The sequence below is a fragment of the Centruroides vittatus genome, unplaced genomic scaffold, assembly GCF_030686945.1.
Source record: "Centruroides vittatus isolate TY-2023 unplaced genomic scaffold, ASM3068694v2 contig_375, whole genome shotgun sequence".
Taxonomy (NCBI): domain Eukaryota; kingdom Metazoa; phylum Arthropoda; class Arachnida; order Scorpiones; family Buthidae; genus Centruroides; species Centruroides vittatus.
In genome coordinates this window covers 1,812,156-1,835,153 of record NW_027122197.1, presented here as the reverse complement: position 1 = coordinate 1,835,153, position 22,998 = coordinate 1,812,156, and the positions used below count along the sequence as shown (strand labels likewise).

Sequence of the window (22,998 nt, the reverse complement as noted above, 5' to 3'; positions counted from 1 at the left end):
TCTCTTCGTAATTGCCGAGATGAATAATGTTCTTGATTCGTCCCGTTCGCAAGATGTATTAAATTCAGAATATCCATTATAATACGACCAACAAATGAATATGGCGTCTTATACTCAAGTAAAACGCTCTCTAAACCTGCTATCGAGGGAGTCTAGAAAGTAGGTCAAATAACTTGTTTCTAATCGCTGTCTACATTGTGGCAAGCGTGAAACTCTGTCTCTGCAATGAAATTTTTCTGACCCGCGGTCTACCCGATCTGTAAACCGCCGTCGGCCTCTAAACGTTGTCTCTGCAATCGGCCCTAAGAGTCAGATCAGTTGGTGGTGTTGGTATGAAACAGTTTATTGAGAGACTTTTGCTAAGTCTTGTAAGGGCAAGGGTAAAGTTCTTTGCTCCTTAGGAGGTCGGAGAGCCTACACGGCCAGCTGATGTTAAGTTCCTTCAAGAGAAGGATGAGGTCCAAACATTCAAGCACCAGGATGGGGCAATCAAAAAGATAATGGACTGTCCCATCATCCACATTGCAAGTAGAGCAGGTTGTAGAGGTTCTGCCAGTGAACCTGCAGAGGTATGTCACAAACTTACCATGATTGGTAAGCAGTTACGTGGCATAATAGTTGGGGACAATTCGAATGTTTTGGGAGCAATGCACAAATGATCATTTGTTACATTTTTTGTTAAAAAATCTCATTTGTCAAAAATATGTTTTTGATAGGGCAACTCTAACTTTCTGAGAAAATGATGACAACACTAGTGTAATATTATCAACACAATGATTAAACTAAAAAGAAAGGTGACCACACAAGAAAATGAATTTCATGTTTGTTTCACACATGTCAACCTTTTTCTCTTCTATCCTCAGGCCAAGCTATTCCTTCCCCTTCGTGACCCCTCAGATCACATCTGCAAATTAAAAATTTGGAGGAGTTAATGGGGAGGGTGCTAATGAGTAGCAGATGCTAAACTTTGCTTACAACTAGTGCAAATGCCAACACATGCATGATAAGGTTACAGTTAATTCATGTGTTTGTAGGTGTTTGTATTAAATTCTCATTTATAAATTAATTTTAATTCTATTTTTATTCTAAACCCTGTGCTCAAAATGAGCAGTGGAAGCGAGAAAAAAGTTTGTCAGCATTCAGATGAGTATTTGAATTTTGGTTTCATACCAGCTACTGATGATGTTTGTTTACCATTGTCTGTTGTGAGAACAGTTTGACCAACAAATCTACGGAAAAGGGTCGTCTTGAAACTAGTGATGCAACGAATATTCAGTTGGAATTTGGCCTACTTTTCGCTATTCAGCCAAATACCGAATACCTAAAAATCAGGAGTAAGAAATATCAAAAACACAGTAAATTAATCATTTTGGCATTTAGATTTAATGTTATCGGGTTAGTGTTGTTTGTTTATATTTATTTGTAACTTATGACTATTATTTTGTGCAGGTTATATGTACTCAGTTTATAATCACAAAGATCAGCACACGTACCCACCTATTCGTTCAAGAATCATCAACACATATGAGGGTCTGACCCTGCCTATCCTTTTTAAGCACTTGTCTTTGCTCCTCTCTTTCTCTTTCCTCTATTGCTTTAGTCAATATATACATCACAGTGTGCACGCACAATACTCGATGCAACATTACTTGAAACACACAACTATGATTTGAATCAATTTTACACAAGTAGTAAGAATTTTAAAGGGAAAATTTGAAAAAAGATTAAGAATAAATTCCCCTCGATGTGGGTTCCTGTACGTGGTGAGGGACCTCCCAGAGATGGTACAGCAACCCTTCTTTACCAGCCCTGGGATCTGAACACCCACCCACGTGTTTGCCATGCGTGGTGTTCCATATGCCGGAAAGGGGGATCCTGGTAGTTGAGGGGCAACATAACATCCCCAACACACTGCTTTGGCCCCTGCTCCAGATAAACGAGAGGCTCAAATCGGGCTCCGTTTGAGTCAATCGGCTGGTCGCTGAGTCATTCTTGACCTCAGCCTGGAGTCAACCGATCGATGCAGACTGGGCGGACACGTCAGACAAGGTGTGCTCTTCTTGACTGCATTATTAGGGTATAGCTCCTGGGAAACCCTGGTGTGACAATCTATGGAAGTCTCTCGTGTGATGGCATCCCCTTGTTGGGCCCCATGGTGGGTGGGGTCACTAAAAGCCGAAATATCATTCCTCAATCATGGATTCTAAAACCTCAAAAAATTTAGACAAGCCTAAAAACACGAAGGAAAACACTACCAGTCAGCCATGCTACTTGATAGTGCATGCTACTGGAGAGAAACCTCTGTCAAAATGCTTCCCTTTTTTGATCCAGAAATTATTCAAATCAACCATTGGGCACCTGAAGAAAACACAAAAATTGAGGTCGGGATCTACTGGCAGAAACTGCCTCGCCTCACCAATCGGCAAAACTTTTAGCTACAAAGAATTTAAGAGAAATTGAAGTCACAGTCACACCATGTGGTTAAGATCAATCTGATGTCTGAAGATGAATCACATATCCAGACGCATCTCCATTTGTCGGGATGGCAAGTTTATTCCTACGAAACATCTTATTTTCACATTTAATAAACCGACTTTGCCATCTGTTATTACAGCATGGTATCTACGTTGTCCAGTTCGCCCGTATGTTCCAAATCCACTGTGTTGCTTTAAATGCCAGCGATTTGGACATTCACAAAGATCTTGCCGAGGGAAAAGCATATGTTCACAGTGTGGGACTGAAGGTCACGAGAGTACTGAATGTATAAGTACCCCATGCTATGTGAACTGCAAAGATACCCATCCTGCTTACTCCCGGAAATGCCCTGCATGGCAGAGAGAAAAACAAATCCAGTGTGAGATCTGGAAATCCCCTGGAACGAAAGTTGTAATATATTATATTCGAATTAATAATTACCCCTTTCCTCTATCCGGTTATAATCCGAATATAATACGAATTATAATAAAATGAATCCCTATATCGAATCGAAAAATTCTCCTATTATAAACATCTCGTCTAAAAACTGACTTGGATGTAAACATCCTGCCTAAAAACGGTCCCGGACGAGAAAATATGCGTCCCCGGCCGTATAACTATCAACTATCCATTGTTCTTATGCTGCGTACAGATCATCTTGCAACTTAAGTTTATAGTTAGCGTCCGAATTCGCCGTATTGTTTCCAATCCCGGGAACACCTATGACCTAAGCACCTGCACGTGACCAAAATTCCCAGCAGAAAAAGATATATAAGGGGCTTCCTTCCTCCCTCTAGCTGGAGAGTCTTTCATCGATTAAGATCGAGTCGCGAGAATATTTGACTATTGTGCCGTAAGTGCCATCGAACCTTTCAAAGAAAGGAATCTTCGACCATCGTTACAAACAGCATATTTGAATCACTGATTGTCCCAGAGGTATGGAACCCACTTATGTGAACTCTCTCTCTCCCGTCGCGTGATAGGGATATATAGAGCTATATATATATATGCCACCCCTTTTAAATGTCAGATTTTTGTATGTATACTTTGTTTTCCATTAAATCGTTGTTAACCTGTTAAATGGTGTCTTGTTTGCTCGAATATTCGCTTATCGTCTTACCACGACTCCACTTTCCCTCCTACACTCGACCAGAAAAAAGGTAGTCCCGTCCCTATGGGATCCCTACCGACAAATTTATTTAGCCCTAAAGTATATAAATAGGAAAGGTCATCGTTGCTGCGTGATTTACACTGACTCAGTTAGTGCACTTCAGGCTTTGATCTCGTATGAACCTAGTTTTCACTCCATAGTGATTAAAATTCGTAAGCTGATTTGCCATCTTTTTGAGAGGAATTTTTCTATAAAATTTTGTTGGGTCCCAGGCCATGTAGGTATAAGAGGGAATGAAGAAGCTGATGCAGCTGCAAAGTCAGCAAGTCCTTCTCAGCATACAATGCATATTGAAGGAGGTGACTTGAAGCTAGTTGTTAAAAAACGACTAGAGGAGAGATGGCAAAATGTGTGGAATGAACAAGTCCACAATAAACTACACGAGATCAAACCTGTGATAGAAAATTGGACACAGAAGAAACCCTATGACAGAAGATCTGAGGTCATTCTTACTCGTTTGAGAATTGGACATACTCGACTGACTCATCAATACCTTTTGAAGGACCAGCCTGTATGTCAGTATTGCAACTGTGCTGTAAGTGTTAAGCACATACTGAGCAATTGCATCGCCTCTGAACGGATTCGTAGGCAGCATTTTGGAAATGCAAGTTTTAACGAGATTTTGGGCCAGAGGCCAAGTGTTGATAAATTACTGAACTTTCTAAAAGTTACAAATATTTATAAACAGATTTAGTTGTTTGTTTATTTTATATTTACACCTTGTTACTATATACATTTGTTATTTATTCTTGTTATTGGTTCTGTGTTTTTTTTTTGTTTTATTTTGTTCTATTTTATTCTATTTATTATTGTTATTTATTTATGTATTTATTTATACCATGTGTTGTGGCGCAGCTTGGCCTGTGTTGCCTTTGTGCCAAAAAACTATTACTAACCAACCAACCAACCTTGCAATTACCGAAAAGATCCTGACGGAGGACTTATCAATCTTAGGACAATATTTTTGCCAGTGGAGACTTCAACTGAGTAAGACAAAAACTGAAGCTACATGCTTTCACCTTAATAACAAGCTGGCAAATGAAGAATTAAAAATTTATTTTGACAATAATTTACTGAAATATAACAAAGAACCCGAAATATCTTGGTGTCACTCTGGATAGAACTTTATCCTTTAAAACACATCTGATGAATTTGGCTGCCAAGGTTAATACCAGAAACAACATCCTCCAAAGGTTATGTGGAACCACATGGGGTTCTTCGCCGTCCATCTTACGGATCACTGCTCTTGGCTTGGTTTTCTCTGCAGCAGAATACTGTGCACCGGTATGGATGAACAGTACTCACATTAATAAACTGGATGCCCAACTAAATACTACCTCACGTATCATAACAGGTACTCTCAAATCAACTCCTGTCCATTGGTTACCTATTCTGAGCCATATCCCTCCATCTGCACTCCGAAGGGATAGCACTTTGCTCAGAGAATATAGGAAAATATTGTATAATCCACAACTCCCAATTCATCAGGATATTGATGACTTCAGCATAAACTGGCTTAAATCAAGACACCCCCTCTATTAAGAGCTAAATCCCTGTATTCCAATAATTTCAACCTCACTGAATCTTGGAATAGGCTCTGGGCTGATGTCTCTCCGGTGGACAGCCGACAACTTCCTTGTATCACAAAGCAGCCACCTGGATTTGAGTTATCCAGAAATCTTTGGAGTGTGTTAAATAGGATTCAGACCAAACATGGGTTGTGCAGGGACAGTCTTTTTAGGTTGAGAAAAGTTACATCCCCGCACTGTGACTGTGGTGCTGAAAGACAGACTATATACCATATCTTGGAAGATTATCCAGTAAGATCTTTTCCGGAACAACTGAGTGACTTCCTGATTGTGACTGAAAGTGCTATAAACTATTGGGACCTTGAATAAGTTCTCGCTGTTTTACAGCAGGTGGCGTTACTAGAACTGTGTGCGTGTATTTTTAGATGGTAACGCATCTGTAAGGAAGTACAATAAGCAACCTTGAAAATCAGTATATGTCATTTCGCCGAAGTGTTAACACCTTTTTTTCTCGTGGTGTTAAAAATGTCGCATTTTGTGCCAAAAAAGAGTATTTGCGGGGAATTTTATTGCACTATTTCATTCAAAAAAAATCTGCAGCTGAAGCATACAGAATTCTTGTTGAGACTTACGGTGACCATGCTCTGTTGGAAACAACATGCAGAGATTGGTTTAGACGCTTCAAAAATAATGATTTTGACAAGATAAAAAACCTTCTGGCGCACCGAAAAAGTTTGAAGACGAGGAATTGGAGGCATTACTTCATGAAGACTCATGTCGGACGCTAGCTGAACTTGCAGAATCATTAGGGGTTGATCATACAACAGTTTCAAAACGTTTGAAAGGATTAGGAATGATTCAAAAGCAAGGACATTGGGTGCCGTACGAGTTGAAGCCGAGAGGCGTCAAATGGCGTCTTTTCACGTGTGAACAGCTGCTTCAACGGCAGAAAAGGAAAGGTTTTCTGCATCGTATCGTGACTGGGGATGAAAAGTGGATTCACTACGATAATCCTAAGCGTAGAAAATCGTGGGGTAAGCCTGGCCATGCATCAACATCATTGGCAAAGCCGAATATCCATGGCTCAAAGCATCTGCTCTGCATTTGGTGGGATCAGCTAGGTGTAGTTTATTATGAGCTGCTCAAACCGAATGAAACCATCACAGGAGATCACTATCGACTACAATTGATGTGTTTGAGCCAAGCATTAAAAGAAAAATGGCCACTGTACAAGCAGAGACATGACAAAGTGATTTTGCACAACCGGTGAAAACCTACTTGGAAACACTTAAATGGGAAGTCCTAACCCACCCACCATATTCACCAGACATTGCCCCTTCCGATTATCACTTGTTCCGATCGATGGCACATGGCCTGGCTGAGTAGCACTTCCATTCTTATGAAGATGCCAAAAATTGGGTTGATTCTTGGATAGCCTCAAAAGACGTATCATTTTTCCGACGTGGAATTCAAATGCTGCCTGAACGATGGGAGAAAGTAGTGCCTAGTGATAGACAATACTTTCAGTGACATGTTTTTTATGACTTTTTTTAAATAAAGCATTAATTTTTACGAAAAAACAGTGAGAACTTATTCAAGGTCCCAATATATTTCTAACTTAGATTTACATTTATGATTTGTGTTCTTTCTTTTTATGAATTATGTGTGTAGCCATACGCTAAAGAAATAAATTCGGAAATGCAAGTTTGAGAGAGATTTTGGGCCAGAGGCCAAATTTTGATAAGATACTGAACTTTTTGAAAGTTAGTTATAAGTATATAATTATAAATAAAGACATTTAATTAATTTATTTTTTATATTTATCTTGTTGTTTTGTTTATGTGCACTTGTTTATGTTTTTGTGTTATATTAATATTTTATGATATATATATTTAGCTTTGTTTAATTTCACCATTTGTCATGGCGCAGCATAGCCTATATGGCTCTTATGCCAAAAAACTCGAACCAATAAACAAACATTAAGAATAAATTCATTGTTATCTGGATGAAATGCTAACAAAAGTCGTATTCTTAAAGCTAGTTACAAAATTTTTCCACTCATAGCTAAATATGGAAAAAGTCATACTGTAGGGGAGGAATTAGTTAAACCAGCGTCAACAGTTATCAATTTTTTTCAAAAAAGTTTTGGAAAAAGATGACAAAGTTGTGCAATAAATAGAGGAGATGGCTAAGGATGTGGAAATGCAACTAGAGTGGAACCTTACTTAATGAGCACCTCGCATAACAATCAAATCAAAAATTTTTAAAAACGAGTTGCTTAACGAGCAAAGTTTCACATAACGAGTGACGCGGAGAGAAGTCCCTGAGTGTGCGCATGCTCCATCATGCTATTATCTGTGATGTTTTTCTTTTCTGCAAGTCAAATTTGCATTCCAGGTTGGTTCATTCTGTGCTAGAAGAAAAAATGATGATGATTCACACTCCTTAACAACATATATTGTATAATTTTCTTTGAATAAACGTTATACGTAAAATGCCATATACTCGCGTATAAGACGAAGTGTGACTTTAGAATTATATTAATAAATCTAGTCTTATTCTTTATTTTAATTATTTTATTTCGTTTAATCACAAATAAATTATTAAATGCACACATTAGCATCAAGAAAACATGGTTGTTTGCTTTATCACCTTTTGTCTACTGGAACCAACGCCACCTAGATAATCAGGCCTGAGTGCTCGTGCTTACAATCGTAATTAAATTGAAATATTGAGTAATTTTTTAAGAATATTTGGGTTTGTTGTTTGTTGAGTGTGTTATGGAAGCATTTTATAAATACAGTAATATTTCGACTTACGCGAACCCGGAGTTACGCGTTTTTTAAATTTCGTCGATTCGTCTTTTCTTTGAGTGCCACGCAACTCTTGATTTCTCACTTTCCCCACACTACTGTTCAGCTTACATGTTCAGTCGTGTCGCACGGAATCGACTTTTTTTTGTTATATCTACGGAGACTTGAGAGACTCTACCATGTCATCCAAACGAAGTAGAACTGATTCGTCAAACAAGAAAAGAAAAACTTTATCTTTGGAATGTAAAGTTAACATTATTAAAGACTTCAATACAAAAATGAAAAGGGGTTACAAATTTTAGAAAATATAGACTCCAACGCAGAGTGCATTTCTTCTACAAAACGAGAAATAAAAAAATTATTAGCATGCTACGAACAACTTTTGCGGGAGAAAAAAATCTTTGAGCCATCAGACGAATTTGTTAGATTTTATAAAGCCTTCTGCATCAAAATAACTTCGGTTTACGATTTTAATAATATAATTTGTTATACATATGTATTAAACATTTTTTTTAAACTATTGTGTTCTTTATTTTTAATTGGGACCAAAGACTAATTTGTACGTACTATATTTATATGCGAAATTATAGCCCAACTTACGCGAATTCGACTTATGTGGTTATCGCTTGGTCCCACCTATTGCGTAAGTTTGGGGTATTACTTACTGTATTAGGGATTTGTAAACGTGATAAGGTTGAGAAAAATGCCGCACAGATTGTGTAACTGGCTGAAAAAGCAACTATCCGACAAGACCGAAGGTACAAGTATTTTCGTTTCCAAAGGAAGCTAAATTAGCAGAAAAATGGAAATGAGCCATTCCTACAGACAAGTTAATTGTCAGCAAAACAACAAAGGTAAGTGAATTAATGTTAAACATAAACTAAATTGATAGTGACTCAAATAACATAAAAATAACCACTGGTAATAATCATACATTATGGAAAAGCTTTGAAGAGTAATTTTTGAATATTTAATTCATAGAAATATATTAACAATAATGATGTTTGTTTTCATGATATATATAGTGTTTTTTTAATGTTGAAAGTAAAGTGAAAACTCTACTTATTTATATTTTAACAACCCTGTTTATGATAGAGATTGATCTGTCTTTAAAGAAATTTATTATTATATATATATAGTTACTTCATCTTATAATTAGCCAAAGTTATTTTATATGATTTATTCCTTCAAATTTTTTGCTGAGTTTTTGACATTTTCAAACAGGAAAACATAATACATAAATTTTTAAGTAACAATTATTTTCGAGATTTTTTTAATGTATGCATCTTGAATTTATCTCGAATACTGCTAGAGAAGTTATGAGGCACTAAGAATGAGAAGCCAATATGAATGTTTTCTACACTTTCAACATCTATTCTCATTTATTTTTTATTAGTATATTGTAGTGATTTCCGATAGATTGAAATCCACGGAGACACATATATATATATATATATATATATAGATAAATATATGGACTCAAACGTTGACCAAACACACATGCACATAAATGACAACAAAAGATTTATTTTAAACAGTACGGTAACAATGAGATAATTCCTACCACTCAAGTTTACACAAATATACGAATTAGCGACTTAAAACTAACAAAATTCACAATATTTATATATACATATACATACACGCTTTCCCCGTACAAAATAATATATACAGTAACCTTCAATGCATCATGACAGTAGGTTAGAAGTGAATGCGACACGGTCTTGAGCTCCCGAGCATTTTAAAACAGCAAACCTCAAAACTAATAGTTCTATTTGAAACCTGGATGTAATTCACATTACAAATCATACGTCCCTCGTTGCTATTTCTCAATTTTGATTTGATGGAAACGGATTGTACTCTTGGATTTAAGATGGTCTCCCTTTCTTATTTCCTGATCTCCCGTCCTAAAACTCCGACATTCTTGCAGACCTCTCACCTTCTTTTGTTTTGGATTCGTCGAGGAAAGTAGTAAGTGTCCTCATTTGTGAGTGTTCCCTAATTTATACTTCCTGCTCTCCAGAAGTCTGCCCCTCAATGTGGGTTCCTGTCCATGGTGAGGGGACCTCCCAGAGATGGTTTAGTAACCCTTCTTTACCATCCCTGGGATCTGAACGCCCACTCACGTGTTTGCCGTGCGTGGTGTCCCGTATGCCGGAAAGGGGGATCCTGGTAGTTGAGGGGCAACATAACGTCCCCAACACACTGCTTTGGCCCCTGCTTCGGATAAACAGAAGGCTCAAATCAAGCTCCGTTTGAGTCAATCGGCTGGTCGTTGAGTCATTGTTGACCTCAGCTTGGAGTCAACCGATCAATCCAGACCGGGTGGACACGTTAGGCAAAATGTGCTCTTTCTTTCCTGCATTTTGAAGGTATAATTCCTGGGAAACCCTGGTGTGACGGTCTATGGGAATCTCCCATGTGACGGCATCCCCTTGTTGGGCCCAATGGTGGGTGGGGTCACCGGGAGCTGAATAATAATTTTTCAATATGGATTCAATAAAATCTAAAACACCATGCACCAATGCATCACCACCAAGGGATTTTACTTTTACCAACCAACCAGCTTACCTTGTTTCTCCCGTAGCATGAACAATATCTCTGTCCAAATGTTCTCCCTTTTTGATCCAAAAATTATTTGAATCAACCATTGGGCATCTTAAAAAAATCCAAAAATGGAGGTCAGGAGATTTACTTGTAGACGCAGCCTCTCCTCAAAAGTCAGCAAAGCTTTTAAAAACTAAATCTCTAGGAGACATAACTGTCATTATCACACCACACACAAGTTTGAACTCGTCACGTGGTGTGATATCTGAGGTCGATCTGATGTCTGAAGATGAATCAGACATCCAGATCGGTCTTGCAGATCAAGGTGTCACTGCTGTCCGACGCATCTCAATCCGTTGTGATGGCAAGCTGATACCGACTAAACATCTGATTCTCACTTTCGAAAAGCCAACATTGCCATCATTCGTTACTGCGGGATATATTCGATGCCCAGTTCGACCATACGTTCCAAATCCGCTGCGTTGTTTCAAATGCCAGCAATTTGGACATTCCCAGACCTCCTGCCGAGGCAAAAGCTTATGTGCACAGTGTGGAACTGAAGGCCACAACAGTACTGAATGTAAAAGTACTCCACACTGTGTGAACTGCCAGGATGCCCATCCTGCCTATTCCCGGAAATGCCCTGCATGGCAAAGAGAAAAAGAAATTCAACGCCTAAAAACAGTTAACAACATACCTTACCCAGAGGCTCGGCGCATGGTCACTGTAAGTGCACCAGTGAAACAGAAAACATTTGCTGCTGTTTTGAAGTCCACAAACACACGTGGGGTTCAGACAGACATTTCCGTTTCACCAAATGAATCTCTCACTTGCCATGCTAGATGTTTATTAACTCAATCCAAAGAAACAGAAGAAAAGGAGAGTATAAAGAAAAGAACACCCCTACCTAAAGCAGGGGTAGTAACCAGAAATGTGGGTTCAAAAAAAGCTAATAAGAACCCACTCAACAAACAAAAATTAAAATCAGCCCTCTCTAAATCTAAAAGATCAGAGACTCAGTCTATGAGTGAGTTCTCTGACTTCTCAGATGAGGAGACTAATAAGGTGGTTACACCACCAGCCTCACCTCCAAAAGGCAAATCGGCTGTAAAACTAAAGAGGGATACTTTTATAAAGAATGCTGCCTCAACCACATAATGGATTATAAAATAATCCAATGGAACTGTCATGGTTTTCGCAACAACTTCTCTGACATTAAACACCTGACATCGTCTACTTTATCTCTCTGCGTGGCACTTCAAGAAACACATTTGAAATCTGGAGAAAGAATTTCTTTAAAAGGATTCGATCTCTACCGTAAAGATGATGACAGCCACACCCGCGCCAGTGGAGGTGTGGCTGTACTGGTTTCAAACCGCATCCCGTCTTTACCGGTACAAATAACAACAGAACTGCAAGCCGTGGCAGTCAGAATTTCAATCGGCGTTACTGTCACAGTTTGTTCCATATACTTGCCACCAGATGTCAGAGTCAATGATGATGAATTGGAATTGGATGCCTTGGTTAAACAGCTGCCAACTCCATTCCTTTTACTCGGTGATTTCAATGGTCACAATCCAATGTGGGGCAGTCCCGACATCAATCGTCGTGGCAGGGCCATTGAGAGATTTATAGGCAATCACCAACTGTATATATTTAATACCGGAGAAGTTACATACTTCCATGCCCCAACAAGAACATTCACTGCCATTGATTTATCATTAGCCAGTCTAAACTTGTTTTCAGCATTTACATGGGGGTTGGATCTAATCCACTCTCTAGTGACCACTTCCCAATATTTCTAAAATACCGAGGCAGAGAAAGCTGTGAAACAGCCCGTCCACCACGCTGGAAACTTGAAACAGCAGATTGGCCTGCATTTTCTTCTTTGGCTAAAATCACTGAGGAAATGGTCAATACTGCTGATATCAATGATGCAGTTGAAGCCGTCACATCGACTATTATTCAGGCAGCTGAAAAAACAATGGGGATAACAGTCAACCAGATATCCAAAGCATCCGAAACCATGGTGGGATCAGAACTGCGAGGCAGCATTTAAAAAGCAAAAGAAAGCATGGGGGATTTTGAGAAGATACCCCACTGCTGAGAATTTGATTGCTTTTAAAAAAGCAAAGGCAAATGCCAGGAAAATAAAGAGGCAAAGCCAAAGGGATTCTTAGAGGAAGTATGTATCTAGCATAACATCTTCCACCAGCTCAAAAGCAGTCTGGGATAAAATCCATAAAATTAGACAGGGAATGAAAAGCATATTTCCTATTATGTTTGAAAATAATGGCACAATAATCAGTGATATACAAGGTATTGCTGATTTGTTGGGTGAGACGTTTTCGGCTTCATCCAGCAATATGATGTATGCAAGGAATTTTCAGGTTTATAAAGCCCAAAGTGAAAAACAGTACTTAAACTTTCACTCCTCATCTAATGAAGAATATAATGTGCCATTCACCAGAATCGAATTACATAGAGCGATGTCTCGCTCGGGGAATACCGCTGTAGGCCTGGATAAAATCCACTACAGCATGATTAAAAACTTGTCAGACAATTCCCTTTGTAATCTTTTGAATCTGTTTAACAGAATATGGACAGAACATATTTTTCCTGACTCTTGGAGGCTATCAATCATTATTCCCATTCCCAAGCCAGGTAAAGACTGCAAGAATCCCTCTAATTACAGACCAATCTCTCTTACGAGTTGTCTCTGTAAACTCTTTCAGAGAATGGTAAACAGACACCTGATGTTCCTCCTAGAGGAAAAGAATTACTTTTCACCACATCAGAGTGGATTCCGTAGGAACAGAAGTACCACAGGCAATTTAGTAAACCTTGAAACATCCACACATGAAGCCTTTGTTAGACGACAGCACTTAGGCCTTCTCTATATCGAAAAACACAGACACTATGATCGCTGCTGGCGATACAGGATACTCCGTGATCTGCACAAATTCGGATTGCAGGGTAATTTGCCAATCTTTATAAAAAACTTCTTGCAGAATCGAAGATTCCAAGTGAGGATTGGCAACACTTTATCTAGGCTTTACACACAAGAAGGTGTTCCTCAAGGTTGTATTTTGAGTGTGACACTGTTCCTAATCAAAATTAATAGCATAGCTTACTGTCTTCCTTCCAGTGTGAAACACTCTCTCTGTATGTGGATGACTTTCAGATCTCCTGTCAGTCTAGTAACATGAGTTTTATTTAAAGACAACTGCAAACCTCTTTAAATCGGATAGACAATTGGTCCAAGATCAATGGTTTTACTTTCAATGCAGAGAAGACCTCGTGCATTCACTTTTGCCGAAGACGTGGTTTGCACCTGGACCCCAAAATTCACCTAAATGGGGTTAAAATCCCAATAGTTAATTAACAAAGTAAAATTTTTGGGTGTTGTGTTTGCACAAGTGTGGCAAGTATGTCAATTTATGGTCAATTTGAAGAGTAGATGTTTACAAGCTCTAAACCTTTTAAAGGTATTATGCTGCTCATTCTGGGAAGCAGACAAATGTTCAATGCTCAGAATATATAGAGCCCTTGTTCGCTCTAAGCTTGATTATGGATGTATTGTGTATGGCTCTGTGTGAGAATCTACTCTTCGAATGCTGAATCCAATCCACCATCAAGCATTGCATTTGTGCACTGGTGCGTTTTGAACTTCTGTTCAAAGTCTGTACATAGATGCTTATGAGCCTCCACTATTTCTCAGGAGAGAACACTTGTCTTTGTTCTATTACATTAAACAGAAATCTCTGGCTAAACCTTCAGTTTAGTGTAGAGTATCAGATACTCAGCTGAAAAGATTATTTGCAGCTCGCCCAAGTAGTGTTCCTACATTTGATATATGAATGGAGAATGTAAGCAGCACGATTGACCTGGACACAAGCAACATTTCACAGGTTGAGGTTGAGGTTAATAGAATTTCACCTTGGTTAAATCCACATTAATCGCTGGGGTTAAGCTTAAAGCAGTTTCCCAAAGAAACCACCCCAGACTATGTCTATAGACAGCACTTTGCAGAAATTGAACATTGTGACAGGAATTTAATTCCTATATACACTGATGGATCTAAATCGGATGACTATGTTGGCTTAGCCTTTGTTTGCCAAGACGAAATTGTGGCAGTACAAATAGCTCCGATTTCTTCCATTTTTACTGCAGAGTTGCAGGCTATTTATTTAGCCTTAAAGTATATAAATAGGAAAGGTCATCGTTGCTGCGTGATTTACACTGACTCAGTTAGTGCACTCCAGGCTTTGATTTCGTATGAACCTAGTTCTCACTCCATAGTGATTAAAATTCGTAAGCTGATTTGCCATCTTTTTGTGAGGAATTTCTTTATAAAATTTTGTTGGGTCCCAGGCCATGTAGGTATAAGAGGAAATGAAGAAGCTGACGCAGCTGCAAAGTCAGCAAGCCCTTCTCAGCATACAATGTTTATCGAAGGAGGTGACTTGAAGCTGGTCGTTAAAAAACGACTAGAGGAAAGATGGCAAAATATGTGGAATGCACAAGTCCACAATAAACTACATGAGATCAAACCTACGATAGAAATTTTGTACAAAGAGATTTAACTATTTATTTTTTTTTTGTTTTTTACTTTCTTGTGTTTTGTTGTTAGGTCGTTTTAATTGTGTATATACTCGTTGATGTTTTTATGTTGTTATTTTATATAATATATACATATACATAGTGTTTAGAGAATTAACCATTCGGCATAGCGCAGCTTGGCAGTGGTGGCTCTTGCACCAAAAAACTTCAACTAATCAATCAACCGGAAGTCCGCTTCACCTACGTGTCCCACTCTGGAGCAATCAGAAGGCTTTTTACATATACCTAAGGTGATATCATAGGGTGCGTTTACTTTTAGCTCTGATCTCGCCCCTAGCGCACTCGGCCTGTATATTTTTCGCACCCATGACATCATTGCTAGCATTCCTAGTGAACTCGGCGTGCTCGGAGAATTTACAACGAGCTTGGCATTTGCTCTAAGATGGCGGCGTCCATGTATGATGTTACTGTGACTTTACCTTACAGAAAAGAAGTTAAATTACGAGTTAGTGAAGATGATGGCAGGTAAGATAAAATTAAAAAGCAATTCCTAAAAGTGTATAATCATAAATCCTATGTCAATAACAGAGGACTTCGATATAGATGTAAATTATGCCAGAGAATTGGCTTTGGCTTCTATTTCAACTGCATCAGTTGGACTGAGTATCCCTACTGGTAAGCCAAATTTTGATTTCAAATGAAATCATTGAAAGTATAAACCGATAAATTAAGATTATGATGTAATTAGTGCCGATTGTTAAAAAAATTTAGAGTTTTTAATCTGTTATAATAAGGGCTCCATATGCTAAATATTTTTTATCTTTTATTATAGAGGAACCCTGTGGCTTCCAGTGGCCCAAAGCCAGGACCATTGAATAAATATCATTGTACAATGAACATAGAAAGAAATTTGAATTATCTCAGTACACTAATATTCAGGTTGTACTGTTTGCCAAATTAACATTCTACGTATGAACCTTTCATAAATAATTTCTAACAACCTTCTTTAATATTATAAATATGGAGGATGATTTCTAATAAATTAAATGAAGAGGGGTTTTCAGTGACTCCAGCCCAGGTTGACACCAAATGGCGAGGGCTGAAAAAAACATTTAAAAAATAAAACTTCATAATTCCCAACCCGGTAACAAGCGGAAACATTGGGAATTTTATTCCTTAATGGATGATGCCATTGGGTAACGGCTGAAAATATCCCCTGTTGCTACAAGTAGCAACACAGATGGAATGAGAGTGAATCCTCACTCAAGTTCCACTCCCACGTCTGCCTCGTTAACCCAATCTCCTGTGCCCTCTTCATCTAATAACAGTTCTCGTAAGAGAAAAAGAGAGAGCGAGTTGCTCAACGTCTTATGTCATTTAAGAATAGAAATACAGGAGAGGAGAGAGGAAAGAACGCGAAAAACTCCATGAAATATTGAATGAAATTTTAGAAAAATTATAAATTAAAAACTTTTTGTTGTCAATAAAAACAAACTTTAAGTTTTTATTTCATATTGTTGCCGCCTCGAGCGCCACGTATTTTTTGTGAAAAGAAAAAATGATAATTTAAAAACGTTTGGAGACGAGAGTTTTTTGTAACGGCCAAGGGCGTCAGCCATATTGTTTTTCTTCTTCTTGTTCTTGTGTAACGACCCGCAAATTGCATTAAACTTTTATCAAACTGTAAAGCTTCGAAAATAGGTCTAGAATTTGTGCAAAAAGGGGAAAAGAAATTTTTTTCTCGTTGTTTTGGAATAGAAGCCAATAATAATAATTATTATTAAAATAAATTTATTTTGAAAAAAACAATCAACAAGAAAAACGGTTGGTTGGTTGGTTGGTAATAGTTTTTTGGCACAAAGGCAACACAGGCCAAGCTGCGCCACAACACATGGTGTAAATAAATACATAAATAAATAACAAAATTAAATAGAATAAAATAGAACAAAATAAAACAACAGATAAAAACAATAAACATAGAACCGATAACAAAAATAAATAACAATTAAAATGTATATAGTAACAAGGTGTAAATATAAAATAAACAAACAACTAAATCTGTTTATAAATATTTGTAACTTTTAGAAAGTTCAGTAATTTATCAACATTTGGCCTCTGGCCCAAAATCTCTTTAAAACTTGCATTTCCAAAATGCTGCCTACGAATCCTTTCAGAGGCAGTGCAATTGCTCAGTATGTGCTTAACGCTTACAGTACAATTGCAATACTGACACACAGGCTGGTCATCACCCGTCAGAAGGTATTCATGAGTCAGTCGAGTGTGTCCAATTCTCAAACGAGTAAGAATGACCTCAGATCTCCTGTCATAAGGTTTCTTCTGTGTCCAATTTTCTATCACAAGTTTGATCTCGTGTAGTTTATTGTGGAATTGTGCGTTCCACACATTTTGCCATCTCTCCTCTAGTCGTTTTTTAACAACTAGCTTCAAGTCACCTCCTTCAATAAACATTGTATGCTGAGAAAGACTTGCTGACTTTGCAGCTGCATCAGCTGCTTCATTCCCTTTTATACCTACAAGGCCTGGGACCCAACAAAATTTTACAAAAATATTACTCGCAATAAGATGGCAAAACAGTTTGCGAATTTTAATCACTATAGAGTGAGAACTAGGTTCATGTGAGATCAAAGCCTGAAGTGCACTAACTGAGTCAGTGTAAATAACACAGCGACGATGACCTTTACTAATTATATATTTTAAGGCTAGGTAAATAGCCTGCAACTCTGCAGTAAAGATGGAAGAATTCGATGCGATTTGTTCTGCCACGATCTCATCCTGGCAGACAAAGGCTGAGCCAACGTAATCAACCGATTTCGATCCATCAGTATAAATAGGAATTAAATTCCTGTCACAATGTTGAATTTCTGCAAAGTGCTGCCTATAGATGTAGTCCGGGGTGGATTCCTTAGGAAACTGCTTTAAGCTAAAGTCAACATTAATCACAGGAGTTGACCAAGGTGATATATTATCGACCTCGACCTGTGAAATGTTGCTTGTGTCCAGGTCAATCGTGCTGCTTACATTCTCCATTCTAATGTCAAATGTAGGGACACAACTTGGGCGAGCTGTAAATAATCTTTTCAGCTGAGTATCTGATACTCTACAATAAACTGAAGGTTTAGCCAGAGATTTCTGTTTAATGTAATAGAACAAAGACAACTGCTCTCTCCTGAGAGATAGTGGAGGCTCATAAGCATCCACGTACAAACTTTGAACAGGAGAAGTTCGAAATGCACCAGTGCACAAACGCAATGCTTGATGGTGGATTGGATCCAGCATCCGAAGAGTAGATTCTCGCGCAGAGCCATAAACAACACATCCATAATCCAGCTTAGAGCGAACGAGGGCTCTATATATCCTGAGCATCGAACATTTGTCTGCTCCCCAGGATGAGCAGCATAATACCTTTAAAAGGTTCAGAGATTTTAAACATCTACTCTTCAAATTGCGCAAGTGTGGTAAGAACGTCAATTTATGGTCAAACACAACACCCAAAAATTTTGCTTCATTGACCATTGGGATTTTAACCCCATTTAGGTGAATTTCAGGGTCCAGGTGCAAACCACGCCTTCGGCAAAAGTGGATGCACGAGGTCTTCTCTGCATTAAAAGTAAAACCATTGATCTTGGACCAATTGTCTATGCGATTTAGGGAGGTTTGCAGTTGTCTTTCAATAAAACTCATGTTAGTAGACTGACAGGAGATCTGAAAGTCATCCACATACAAGGAGTGTTTCACACTGGGAGGAAGACACTTAGCTATGCTATTAATTTTGATTAGGAACAGAGTCACACTCAGAATAGAACCTTGAGGAACACCCTCTTCTTGTGTGAAAGGCCTAGACAAAGTGTTGCCCATCCTAACTTGGAATCTTCGATTCTGCAAGAAGTTTTTTATAAAAATTGGCAGATTACCCCGCAGTCCAAATTCATGCAGATCACGGAGTATTCCATATCGCCAGCAGCGATCATAAGCCTTCTCTATATCGAAAAACACAGACACTAAGTGCTGTCGTCTTACAAACGCTTCGCGTATAGATGTTTCAAGGTTTACTAGATTGTCTGTGGTACTTCTGTTCCTACGAAATCCACTCTGATGTGGTGAAAAGTAGTTCTTTTCCTCTAGGAGGAACATCAGGCGTCTGTTTACCATTCTCTCGAAAAGTTTGCAGAGACAACTAGTCAGAGAAATTGGTCTATAATTAGAGGGATTCTTGCAGTCTTTACCTGGCTTGGGAATGGGAATTATGATAGATAGCCTCCAAGAGTCAGGAAAAGTATGTTCTGTCCATATTCTGTTGAACAGATTTAGAAGGTTACTAAGGAGAATTGTCTGACAGATTTTTAATCATGCTGTAATGGATTTTATCCGGCCCTACAGCAGTATTCCCCGAGCGAGAGATTGCTGTACATAGTTCTATTCTGCTGAATGGCACATTATATTCCTCATTAGATGGAGAGTGGAAGTTTAGATATTGTTTTTCACTTTGGACTTTATAAGCCTGGAAATCTGTTGTATACATAATATTGCTGGATGAAGACGAAAATGTTTCACCCAACAAATCAGCAATACCTTTTATGTCACTGATTATTGTGCCATTATTTTCCAGCATGGACAGAGAGTGAGAAGCATATTTCCCATTGATTTTATGGATTTTATCCCAGACTGCTTTTGAGCTGGTGGAAGATGTTATGCTAGAAACATACTTCCTCCAGGAATCCCTTTGGCTTTGCCTCCTTATTTTTCTGGCATTTGCCTTTGCTTTTTTAAAAGCTATCAAATTCTCAGCAGTGGGGTATCTTCTGAAAATCCCCCATGCTTTCTTTTGTTTTTTAAATGCTGCCTCACAATTTTGATCCCACCATGGTTTCGGATGTTTTGGATATCTGGTTGATGTTATCCCCATTGTTTTTTCGGCTGCCTGAATAATACTGGAAGTGACAACTTCGACTGCATCATTGATATCAGCAGTATTGACCATTTCCTCAGTGACGTTAGCCAAAGAGGAAAAAGCAGGCCAATCTGCCGTTTCAAGTTTCCAGCGTGGTGGACGGGCTGTTTCACAGCTTTCTCTGCCTCGATATTTTAAAAATATTGGGAAGTGGTCACTAGAGAGTGGATTAGATCCAACCTCCCATATAAACGCTGAAAACAGATTTGGGGTTGCTAATGATAGATCAATGGCAGTAAATGTTCTTGTTGGAGCGTGGAAGTATGTCACTTCTCCAGTATTAAATAAATATAGTTGGTGATTACCTATGAATCTTTCAATGGCTCTGCCTCGACGGTTGATGTCGTGACTGCCCCACATTGGATTGTGACCATTGAAATCACCAAGTAAAAGGAAAGGAGTTGGCAGCTGTTCAACCAATGCATCCAATTCATCGTCATTGACTCTGACATCTGGTGGCAAGTATATGGAACAAACTGTGACAGTGACGCCCATAGATATTCTGACTGCCACAGCTTGCAGCTCTGTTGTTATTTGTACCGGAAAAGACGGGATGCGGTTTGAAACCAGTACAGCCACACCTCCACTGGCGCGGGTGTGGCTGTCGTCATCTTTACGGTAAAGATCGAATCCTTTTAAAGAAATTCTTTCTCCAGGTTTTAGATGTGTTTCCTGGAGTGCCACGCAGAGAGATGAGGTAGAGTATGTCAGGTGTTTAACGTCAGAGAAGTTGTTGCGGAAACCACGACAGTTCCATTGGATTATTTTATAATCCATTATGTGTTTGAGGTAGCATTCTTTGCGAGGGTATCCCTCTTTAATTTAACAGGGGGTCTCTCTTTTGGAGGTGACTTTGGTTTCGTAACCTCCGTATTAGGCTCTTCGTCAGATATGTCAGAAAACTCACTCACAGATTGAGCTTCTGATTTTTTTGAAACTTTAGAGAGGGCTGCTTTCACTCTTTGTTTGTTAAGTGGGTTCTTACTGGCTTTTTTAGAACCCACATTTCTGGTTGTTACCCCTGATTTACTTACAGAGGTTTTAGTCTTTGTGATCTCCTTTTCTTCTGATTGGGTAGATGGGATCAATAAGCATCTTGCATGGCGTGTAAAAGATTCGCTTGGGAATACAGAAATATCTGTTTGAACCTCACGTGTCGTAGTAGATTTCAACACGGCAGCAAATGTCTTTTGTTGCATAGGTGCACTTGGAGTGACCATGCGACGAGCCTCTGGATATGATATGTTTTTCTCAGTTTTTACCCGTTGAATTTCTTTTTCTCTTTGCCATGCAGGGCATTTCCGGGAGTAGGAAGGATGGGCATCTTTGCAGTTCACACAGTGTGGAGTACTTTTACATTCAGTACTGTCGTGACCTTCAGTTCCACACTGTGCACATAAGCTTTTGCCTCGGCAAGACGTCTGAGAATGTCCAAATCGCTGGCATTTAAAGCAACGCAGCGGATTTGGAATATACGGACGAACTGCACAGCGCAGATACCCGGCTGTAACAAAGGATGGCAATGCAGGGTTGTTGAACGTGAGGATTAAATGTTTTGTGGGTATCAACTTGCCGTCTCGGCGGATCGAAATGCGTCGAACGGAAGTGACACCTTGGTCTGAGAGGCCGATCTGAATGTCTGATTCGTCTTCAGACATTAAGTCAAACTCAGATATCACACCTCGTGATGAGTTCAAACTTACGTGTGGTGTGACCGAAATTGCCATGTCTCCAAGAGTCTTCATTGACAAAAGCTTTACTGTTTGTTGAGGAGAGGCTGTTTCTACTAGTAGATCCCCTGACCTCAATTTTTGCGTTTTTTTTAAATGCCCGATGGTTGATTCAAATAGCTTTTGAATCAAAAAAGGAGAACACTTAGCAAGGGGTTTTTCTCCAGTTGCATGTACTATTAAGTAAGCGGGTTGGCTGGAGGTCTGGTTCTTTGTCGCTTGTTTGTTGTTTTTAGGATCCATATTTAAGAATTAATATTCAGCTCCTAGTGACCCCACCCACCATGGAGTCCAACAAGGGGATGCCGTCACATGGGAGACTCCCATAGACCGTCACACCAGGGTTTCCCAGGAGCTATACCCTCACAATGCAGTCAAGAAGAGCACATCTTGTCTGACGTGTCTGCCCGGTCTGCATCGATCGGTTGACTCCAAGCCGAGGTCAACAATGACTCAACGACCAGCCGATTGACTCAAACGGAGCCTGATTTGAGCCTCCCGTTTATCCGAAGCAGGGGCCAAAGCAGTGTGTTGGGGATGGTATGTTGCCCCTCAACTACCAGGATCCCCCTTTCCGGCATACGGGACACCACGCACGGCAAACACGTGGGTGGGCGTTCAGATCCCAGCGATGGTAAAAAAGAGTTTCTAAACCATCTCTGGGAGGTCCCCTCACCACGGACAGGAACCCACATCGAGGGGCGTCCTATCTTGGACGTGTGTACTTCCGTAAAATTAGGAGGGAACTTTTTGGTCATCGTGGAAACAACCTCTCTGTCGTGTTGCCTAGTGCCATCCAGGTTCCTCGGAGAAAAATCACCTGAAGTCGTGCCCAACGCCTCGGGGTTTACGGTCATTTCACCGTCCACACCAAACTGTAGGAAATAAAATCCTGAACATTCGAACTTTATTTGGACTTAATTCTCGTGCTTTGTGCTTAGTTACCCCTTTGTTCCAGGAAATATTGTAAGAAATTTTTATTTTATTAAATGGTTTTGAAATGGAAAACCTGTCTTTGTGAAATTTTTTCCACTCGGCAGTACTGACCGTTCGATTGTCGTGACATCTTTTCACCCAATTGGCTAACCTCAAAAAACCGCAAGTGTTTTCCTTCATATTTATACAGTCCATTAAAGATCGACAAACGTCTGGTCTGTCAAGGTGGATGAGAAGAAAAGAGACAATTTCACAATCAAATAAG

General features: G+C 39.1%; 1 protein-coding gene across 1 annotated transcript; it reads right to left on the bottom strand.

Annotated features, from left to right (window-relative positions):
* Positions 1 to 10,291: 10,291 nt before the first annotated feature.
* Positions 10,292 to 22,040, bottom strand: LOC136975600 (uncharacterized). Its single transcript, XM_067270683.1, has 2 exons — positions 21,425 to 22,040; positions 10,292 to 10,458 (listed from the first exon to the last, which is right to left on the bottom strand). Exons 1-2 carry the CDS (start codon positions 22,038 to 22,040, stop codon positions 10,292 to 10,294), a joined length of 783 nt encoding a protein of 260 aa, XP_067126784.1.
* Between the last annotated feature and the right edge of the window lie 958 nt (positions 22,041 to 22,998).